General features: G+C 42.8%; 1 protein-coding gene across 5 annotated transcripts in view; it reads left to right on the top strand.

The window, feature by feature from the left end:
- sept12 (septin 12) overlaps positions 1-8,687 on the top strand; it is an 87,472-nt gene extending 78,785 nt beyond the window's left edge. For all 5 annotated transcript variants that reach the window (XM_037090462.1, XM_037090463.1, XM_037090464.1 and 2 more), the window contains 4 exons: positions 47-142; positions 310-406; positions 4,134-4,185; positions 5,210-8,687. In XM_037090462.1, coding sequence (XP_036946357.1) covers positions 47-142; positions 310-406; positions 4,134-4,185; positions 5,210-5,375 — 411 coding nt within the window. In that variant the 3' untranslated portion in view covers positions 5,376-8,687. The remainder of the gene's footprint in view (positions 1-46; positions 143-309; positions 407-4,133; positions 4,186-5,209) is intronic.
- Positions 8,688-10,126: the final 1,439 nt, after the last annotated feature.

Here is a 10,126-nt window from a genome sequence, read left to right as displayed (position 1 = left end):
CAGATCGTGCAACACGAGCAAATATTTAACCTTTGATTCTTGACAGATAAGGCAAGACTTGGTGGACAATGGGATTCAAGTTTATCCCCAGAGAGAGTATGATGAGGATCCAGAGGAACGCATACTCAACAATAGTATCAGGGTAATGTCTTCACTCCTGTCATTTTTGTTGCAATTCAGTCAGAAGTTGGAGAAGTAGGCTCCTACAGCATGCTTGCAAAGTATTCTGTAAAGCGTAAATCACTGCATCACACAATGAATGAATGATCCTTCAAATGAGACTAAAACATGCACATATTGTGTGGGCAGGAAAGCATTCCCTTTGCCGTTGTGGGAACAGACAAGGAGCACCAGGTGAATGGAAACAAGGTGCTGGGCCGTAAAACAAACTGGGGAATCATTGAAGGTAAGGCATCAGTTTAGCCACATTCACACCTGGTATTATCATGAACACATTTCCCACTGTGTACAGATTGTGATCTCATTTTTGGCAAAGCAGATGAGTAGGTGCAGTGAAGGCATCAACGACTGTTACAGCTGCTCCAATGCAACCTGAAACTTCTTCATTTACACAAGAGGGTTATTTTCCTGACTCTAGAGCATAGGTCTTCATGTATTGGATTATTTCTTCCATTTCTTCAACAATTACATCCTCCCTTCTTACTGGAAATCAGACATCCAATTTCTCCACCGCCGAACAGATGAGAAATATCATACGCAGCAATGACATCATCACCTGCTTCATTGGCAAAGGAATTTTTCAAATAGCAAATTCCATTTCTGCCTGAGACAGTGCCTCTAACTACAAAAATATATAGTGATAATTTTTCTTCCACTGTTATGCAATTGTTCAGATATGCTGTTACTACATCTACATTATGCCATCTAAATTGGTCATGCGTCTTTATGAAAATATTCATACAGATTTATTATTTGAAGAATGTGTATAATAATGGGTATCTATTAATAAGCCTACACCTGCATTTCACTTTTTGGAACTTTTTTAACCATGAGTTGAATATGGGATTCAGTGTCTTGCCTAAGGACACTCCAACATGTGTAGACTGCGTGGGTTCGAACCACCAACTTTCTAATTGGATTACCACTCTACCATTTTTGCCAGTATGTGGCCTGACTATGAGTCATTATTGTTGCGTATAGTGTATCTTTGGGCCTGGACTCGTATCAATCTGTCGCGACGAGGTAAAAAGGGAAAACTATGAAAAGGGAGGTGGACCCAAATGCAGTTAATGGAGGCAAGATAAGGAAAACGAAAGGCGAGCTTTAATAAAGCAAAAGCTGAATGCAAAAACACCAAAGTTCAAATCAAACAACAGGAACCAGAAATCAAAATCCAAAACATACCAAACTGGGATGGAGCATGGGCATGGAGCATGGAGCATGGAGCATGAGCATGAGCATGAGCATGGGCATGGAGCATGGAGCATGGAGCATGGAGCATGGAGCATGACAGGAGACAGCAAACAGAAAGCACAAGACAGAATACAATGACCAGACAAAGAGTGAGGGGAAACACAGAGACTAAATACACAGACACTAATGACAAGACGAGGCACAGGTGAGGAGAGAGGAGGAAGGAAGCCAGGTGAGATAATGAGGGGGAGGAGCACAGAGGAACAGACCAGGAGGGAACAAGACAACAGACAGAGGGAGCCAGAGGGGAGAACAAAGGAGAAACTTAAAGGACACATGAGGGCAAGGAAAATCAGACACATGACACACAAGACATGGAAAAAACACAACACAAGACATGATATCAAAACCCAAAACCAAAAACCAGATACAAGAACAAACAGAAACAAGAGTCATGACAGAACCCCCCCCCCTTAAGGGACAGCTCCCAGATGTCCCTCAAAACCCGAGTTCAAAGTCCAAGTGAAGCTGGGAGGGTGGAGGGGGTCTGGAGGAGGGCCAGAGTCAAATCCGGGAGGGTGGAGGGGGTCAGGGGAAGGGCCAAGGTTCAAATAAACGAGGTGGAGGCGAGGACTGGGGCCCACTGGGGACCAGGGACATGGACTGAGGCGCAGGCTGGAACCTGCTGGAGACCGGTGACCAAGGCGTAGGCGCAGCCTCAAACTCGCCGGAGGCCGGCGACGAAGGCGTAGGTGCGGCCTGGAACTCGCCGGAGGGCGGCGACGAAGGCGTAGGCGCGGCCTGGAACTCGCCGGAGGGCGGCGACGAAGACGGAAGCGCGGCCTGGAACTCGCCGGAGGGCGGCGACGAAGACGTAGGCGCGGCCTGGAACTCGCCGGAGGGCGGCGACGAAGACATAGGAGTGGCCTGGAACTCACTGGAATCCGGCGATGAAGGCGAAGGCGAAGGTGCGGGCTGGAACCCCCTGGAGGCTGGCGGCGAAGGCGAAAGCGCGGGCTGGAACCCCCTAGAGACTGGCGACGAAGGCGAAGGCGAAGGCGAAGGTGCGGACTGGGTTCCCCTGGAGGCTGGCGACGAAGGCGAAGGCGTAGGTGCGGGCTGGAACCCCCTGGAGGCTGGTAATGAAGGCGAAGGTGCGGGCTGGAACCCCCTGGAGGCTGGCGACGTAGACGAAGGCGAAGGCGCGGGCTGGGTCCCCCTGGAGGCTGGCGGCAAAAGCGTGGGCTGAGACCCACTGGAGGCTGGCGGTGAAGGCATGGGCTGAGAGCCACAGGTGACCAGACCACTGGCGGGGAAACCCTCCAGGTCCTGGACCGGACCATCAACAGAGTTTTGCCGGGAGCTGGTGGCCTGGGAGTCGATGAAGGGTCTCTGGCAATAAACGACCTCGGCCGGACCCCTGACCGAGGAGCACGCACTGGACTCGGCCAGGCCTCCGACCGAGGTGCAGGCAGTGGACTTGGCGTGAGACTCGGCCGGGCCTCCGACCGAGGTGCAGGCACAGGGCTTGGCAATATAAAACATGTAATTTCCTGTTGCCAGTAGATGGCATTATTGCCATATCCGAATATTGGCATGCAAATGTCTTTAGGACAGGACTCTTGTCAACCATAAAATATGGAGTTTGGATCAAATATCCAAGATCTGTGTTGATTTCAATCAGGTTGAATCTCAAGGTGGGGTTTGTTTTAGGCATACACCTGCATATGGCAAATAATAGCAAATTCAAATTCATTTCATTAATTTCTTTTTGGGTGTTTTAGGTCATGGCACCAAGAGCGTATTTAGGAGACTAGTGCATTGCCCATAGGAAGTATGTATTCCTATAGAAAAGTGGAAGGTTAAGTAGTGTTTTCATGGATGGCCAAATGAGGCTTGTAGTCCAAACAAATAAAACGTTGCACACCCTTAAACCACACAGCAGCCATGTTAAAAATCTCAGGTCAGTCTGATCCTGATCTGCAGAGACATTTGAAGCACACACACACATACAGACAGACAGAGATTTCTTGCTTTTATAGAGAGATGAAGATACAATACACTTTTCACAAATGCTAGGACTGAGCATAAGACAAGGAGCAAAACCATTATCCCAGAGGTGCGGAATCAGCTGCTAGGGGCAGAGGAGTCTGGTACAGAGCACTCTGTCTTCCTCTTTCACTCCACACAGTGTAGGAAGATCTAGGCTATACAGATTGCTGGTAGTATTGGTATTATTCATGGCAGCAAAAAGAAGTTTGAATATTTAACCAAGTTTGATCCACATGGCAACTGAATTTTGTGCATCCAGGAGAAAGTTGGTGCGAGGGCTGCTCTTTGGGGGTTGCTATTGAGACAATTTTGGCACATGTTCAAGACCCGTAAAATATAAATATTTTCACCGCGTCTTACATGTGTGCAGTGTCTTGAGTTTCCGAGCATCTTAAGTCCCTTCAAAATATGACTTATTTGTACTAAGATAGAAAGAAGAATTCCTTGCATTCCAAGAGGGTCATTGGTCCTCACGCCGCAGTGGAAATGCAAATTAGTATAACTCCTGTTTGGTAACATAATACAATATGAATATTTTCACTCACCAATTTAATTGCTGATAGATTGGATATATTGATTCTGATATTTGCTTACATACAGAGATATGCATTATTTCATTACGTTGCATCTATAAATTCTTTACTTACTGTAAGTGGATATTTTTGAAAACCAAATGTAAAAAAAAAACATGTGTTCTCTTTGTACAGTTGAAAACGTGGCGCACTGTGAGTTTGCCAATCTGAGAGATCTACTCATCAGGTGAGTTTAATTGTGGTGTTACATGTGGCTTATCATAAAAGAGATGGAGTATGAATCATTTTCAGGACCATAAAAGTCAGTGGAGATATTTAAGGGATCTCTACAACAATCAAGAGGAGGGTCATGTGATCAACTACAGCTGAAACACACAAACACACACACACACACACACACACACACACACACACTTACAAACTGATAAACATTATCCTACCAAAGCATTTCCCTCCCACCCCTCGAAAGCCACTCCTCCAGAACACATGAAAATACACTGTTGGACTACTGCTGGAGGATGAGTTCACGAGAGAGCACTGGGGACAGGGGCACAATAGTATACATCTGTGGCTGCATCCAAATGTCTTGACCTCATTGCACTTTGTTGGCATGTTAGTGGGAAATCCAAAAGTCTTGAGGGCTGTCTGAACTTACAGTTCACTCAGTCCACAAGGGCCCAGCAGACTTTCTGCAGACTTCCAGGGAGTCCACTTGGGCTGCAGACCTCACAGGATCTCACTAATTTAATCACCCACAGTTCATTGCAATATGGATATCATGTTGTAGATCTTATTATGAATATGTTAAACACTTACTTTATTATAACACTCCTTCATTTGTGTAGGTTATAAATGATACTCAAACACATCGTTATACAGAAATATTTAGAAGTATAGACCATAGCGGTAATCAAAATGCATTTTTTATTATAGTCTTTTGGGTTGTCTATCAGTGTCTCATATTTGCCATGCAGTGTCACTCACTTGCACACTTGATGTGGTGACATAGAACACATCACAGTATGAATTGACACATTAAGGCATGGTTACAGGTCTTTGGGAGTGCTACTGCATATGTCCAAAAGTAGTGAAAAGCCGTAAGTAATTTCAGAGGAAGCTACAAATAATCTGATAAATTATTCTAGATTGTAGATGCTGAATTGCATATTGGTTTGAATTGGATGTATCAGCTAGAAAGCAGCAAAATTAAGATCAAGTTGTGAATCTATCTGTTTGTGTTTTTTGAAAAGGTCTCACCTGCAGGATCTGAAAGATGTGACACACAATATCCACTATGAGACCTACCGTGTACAGCGGCTCAACGAGAGCAACATGAACTTCAGTGAACTGGGCCCGTTCAGTTGGCTGTTGGAGACTGGAACTACTGACAAATGCGAATCTGAGAGCCACCTCTGATCTCTCCATCAGTCTTCTTCTCCATGCTCCTGCAGAGGAATGCTGATGCATGCAGTCAGAATGAGAGATCAGAAAGACAGAGAGAGCAAGAGCTGTTTTTTCCCACATGAAAAATTAGATGGAGATTATTTTTGCATTGTTTTTCTTTTTTTTCTTTTGTTGAGAGAAACTAGTGAATTGTTTGGAAATTAAAAATTATATTTTAGTTTTCACATAAGTCATAAGAAATGCATCAAATATGGATATATTTTTGAATGTGAACGCATATATATTTTGTGGAAGGAACATGACATACAGTATACAAGTGAGAGCAGGCAGCCCAACAAACTCCAATGAACATAGGTCTCCCAATAGAACCCAAGCATCATGGTCTCTGTTATATAATTGGTACACTTCATGATCAGATATATGTGCCTATTATCACCCATTATCAATGTTGTACTGCACTAATGCTTTTGTGGGTGAATAGGAGCATATTGCAGTGAAGCGCATAATTATTGCTTAGGTCCAGAGTCGGCGTCAGAGCACATCTAACGGGGGGGCATTCAGTGAATGCGGGGGGTAATTTTCTGCCACACAACAACTCAATATACTATGTAAATACGTGATCAGTTTCCTGTCAGTAATCAATACGCTAATTCATGTCTTATACAAAAACATCCAATCGAGCACGTTTTCACACAGGCACCGCATAGTTCTCTCTCTCTCTCTCTCTCTCTCTCTCTCTCTCTCTCTCTCTCTCTCTCTCTCTCTCTCTCTCACACACACACTCACACAAACACACACACACACACACACACACACACACAGCATCTCTCTCTTTCATGCACGCACACATGCAGCCATGCTATAAACAGGTATGCAACGGCAGGCAAAATAAGGTACATTAAAAGCGCGATTTACCTTTAGAAGAGCTGTATGTGATGAGTGTGGCCACTAAACCTTCAAAGAATGGTGTCTTTCCACTTGATGGTGCATCTTCAGGTCAAGTCTCTCTCAAAGGCCAGCTGAACCAACTGGACCTGTCTTTTGTGAAGCATTGCGCGTCTGTGGTCCAAAAACAAATTTCGCAAGGTGGAGAATGAATTCTTGCACATTGCCATGAAGGCAACAATGTCAGGGCAAGTTTAAACACAGTCACACACTTGGCATCGCTATCTGAAGTGTGTGGTACTTTGAGAGGATGTACTGTATAGTCCACCACGTAACCACTTCCTGATATCTATTTATATTTTTAGCAAATGTTCGTTGGCTAAGTTAGCTCACTGTGAGCTCTGTGCGCGCTTATTTTGACATGATGACAATGTCAACTTGGCGACGTCAAGCCTTCAGGTCATAGGTCAACAGGTCAACCCCCGCCCAAACACTACTAACCCAAACGTGACTGTATGCAAATGATCAACACTGTTTTTCCAATAATTTTGTTTTTATTTTTTTTTTTAATCTAATCCTCACTGTATAGTGACATAAATAAATTGATTAATACACAGATTAATAAAATATAAAGTTTGGAACCAAAAGGCTGGACTGCAGGCAGGTGAGGGCAGAGGAAAAGGGATGCTGACCCCGCTTAGGTCAAATGTATATGAAGTGAACCAAGCTTTCCTTTATAAAGATTTGGAAATGATTTCATGATAGAAATACAATGAACACCAAACAGTAGCAAGTCCTCTTCAGTAAACTTCAAATAAAAAGATCTGCTGCTGTGCTGAGTGCTGCCTGTACAGTTTGACTGTGTCAGTTTTCTAAGAGCACCCTTGTTGTAAAACCTTGTAAGAATCTAGTCAGCAGCATACTGTGGAGAGATGAATGTGCCAGTGTGGTCTAAAGGGGAATTCTGGTATTTTTCATGTTTAGTCAATAGACCTGTTTGTTAAATAATATCCTTTTTGTAAACAGAAACAAAAGTCTCTTTCAATGAGAAATCTTGCTCTGAAATCTTATGAGGTGAGAATATTATTTACACCTACACCTACTTTTTCCACTGACATGTCAAAATGTCATTTATGAAAAAAGGTTACTAGTGTCGCATGATTACTATTGTAGGATAAGAATGATCAAGATTTCTGTAGTCTGGTGGTACAGCAGTATCTTTTATCAGATGGGAGCAGGAAGAACAGACTGTGGCTGTATACTTTGGGCTTCAGACATCTCACTTGACTGATATCATTGATGCTCTGTAGATGGGTACTGCACCAGTGATGTTCTTTGTTTTTTGGGCCTTGTTTGAAGGCTGAAAGGGGCCTCCTGCCCTGGACCTGCACAAACCATGCCAGTTTATGAGGTCTCCAGTCAGGATGCTTTTTACTGCTCCCCAGTAAAAATCAAGAAGAAATGGCACAGAAGTGAGTCCTTCACATACAAGCGTTTTCTATGTTTTTCTTTTTTACTCCTTCTTTTACCAATGTGGAGATTTGTGGATACTATGAGGTTCGCTTGGATGTTAATTTCCAGGAACCTATACTGGTTCACCTGCTCCACCTCAGCACCACTCATGCAGACAGGGGTGTGTCTTTACTTCCTTTTTTCTAAAATCAACAATCAGCTCCTTGGTTCAGAGGTTCAGAGCAGTACATTTTTCTCCATGCACCACTATGCAAGATTTTTCATTTCCTCTCTCTCTTACCAACATTTGTAATCTGGCAAATGATGGTGGTGTTCATATACTGTTGAAAACTTTCTACACACTGGCTTGTAAAGTGTTTAAATGATTTTGGAATTACATTAAGATGGCAAACCATGCTCAGCTGTCTTTTTCTGTGGATTATTAAAGATTGAAATATATTTTAGAGAACCTGATTATGAGCAGACCCTTTTCTATAACTCTACATAATCTTTAAAAGACATTAGCTTACACATATGCAACGAGAGAATTACCGGAAACTTGTAGTTAAAAAACACTAACATTTGAGCATAATCAAGCTTTGTGTTGGTCTTATCCCGATTGAATATATGGCAATACTTTTACTATGCAACCAAAGAACTGAGGATAGACCTTTCTTTTTTCAAAGTTATTGCACACCTACCTGGTATCTAAAATTCAGTCCCTCTGAGGCAACTGGTCATTGAAGTGACAAAAGACCCCTCCATAATCACACCTTACTTTGATTCTGATCACATACAGCATGTCAGACATTCATTGTACCTCTCAGCCCTGTCCCATATCCTGAGCCACTGTGTCAACCTCCCACCCTTGTGTCTTATACTCAGCATGTACTAAGAAGTTCACGTATGATCATTGTATTTTTTATAGTATTAACAATACACATGTTAACACTGTTGATTTACAATTAAATTCTTGCTACCATTTCAGTCCAGTGTGAAGTCATTTTAGTGAACTGCATTAACTTTGCTGATGCTGCAAAAAAAATCCAAACCAGTCCATCCCTACAACATAATGTACCAAAAGGCAGTTGTCAAAAAGACATAAGTCAATATACAGTCCCACAATATTGCTGAAAATGTGTACCCCTCCAGTGACAGTTTTTCACATGTAGGGCTTACAGATTCTAGAACTAAATTGTGCACCCAAGATGGCCCCCATTCAATCCAGTTAGAATTGCTGACTTGGCAGTAGTTTCTCCTGTTGACCCCCTCCCCACCACCACCTAAATATTTTTTACAAATATTAAACCTCCATGGATCGAAGATTCATAATAGAATGGGTCCTAACTGACCATGATTGCTGTTGGAGGTGTCCTGTCAAAAGTTTTCAGATTACTCTATTATAATGGTGCTCTAAGGAGAAAATAGAGACGCGTTGTGGAAGCTAGGCCACAAGGGAAACTGCAAGCAAGGCAGAGTAGCACAACCATATCCAGGTCCAGTATACTTTCATGGAAGTGTTTCTTTGGTCAATTAGGCAATAATATGTAATAAGCAATGTCTGATTAGACTTTCAGAATAAAGCTGGCTGACAAACAGTGTACATATTATTTTGGACTGTTATTAACATCATCAAATTGTTTTGGTGGGATAAGGCACAAAAACTACTTGGACCCAGGTCACTGGAAGGAAGGTCCAGTGTATGAACCATCCACCCACCCCTCCAACTTGGACCATGGGGTCACTGCACTGTCTGATTTATAAGCATTGGCCACTTAACAGGCTGCTGAGCAGAATGGAAATCACATCCACACCCTCTCACTCCTCAAGAACAGAAGTGACAGAATACTCACTGCTCATGAAAATGTTGAAAAAAACCTTGTTTTTGATTATATATATTGCTCACCATGTAAAATAGCCTCCCTGTCTAGTGTGTAGACCAAAAATCATCAGACATGCTGACTACTAACAACAAATGATAGACATATTATGCGTGTATTACATTTAATGTATCTAAAAAAAGGGAAATTGTGGGTTGTTCAGTTTACAGATGTAGCCAGGATGGTCTGCAAGCACCGAACTACACTGCTTTGTGTTCTAGTGTGCAATCAGATGCTGGACATAGCATATATTGTGATGAACTCAGGTATATTCTTGCTCAACACACCTCTCACGGTCAAGCTCAGTGGTCAGTGACATAAGCTTGAAGATAACTCATAATATGACAATAAAAAAGTATAAGACCGTGGGAAAAGTAGACCACCATGTTGCGGTGGTGGATCGTAACCAGGTCGTAAGTAGAGCATCAACATGCAAAAAGAATATGAGCAAGTGACAAAAAAAGAGAGTATGCAATTTATTGAAAACTGCATTTAAACTCAATTAGGCTGTTCATCAAACTTTCTTCCACCTTTCAGTGTCCCATG

This window comes from Acanthopagrus latus, chromosome 24 (assembly GCF_904848185.1).
Source record: "Acanthopagrus latus isolate v.2019 chromosome 24, fAcaLat1.1, whole genome shotgun sequence".
NCBI lineage: Eukaryota > Metazoa > Chordata > Actinopteri > Spariformes > Sparidae > Acanthopagrus > Acanthopagrus latus.
This window is presented reverse-complemented; position numbering and strand designations above follow the sequence as displayed.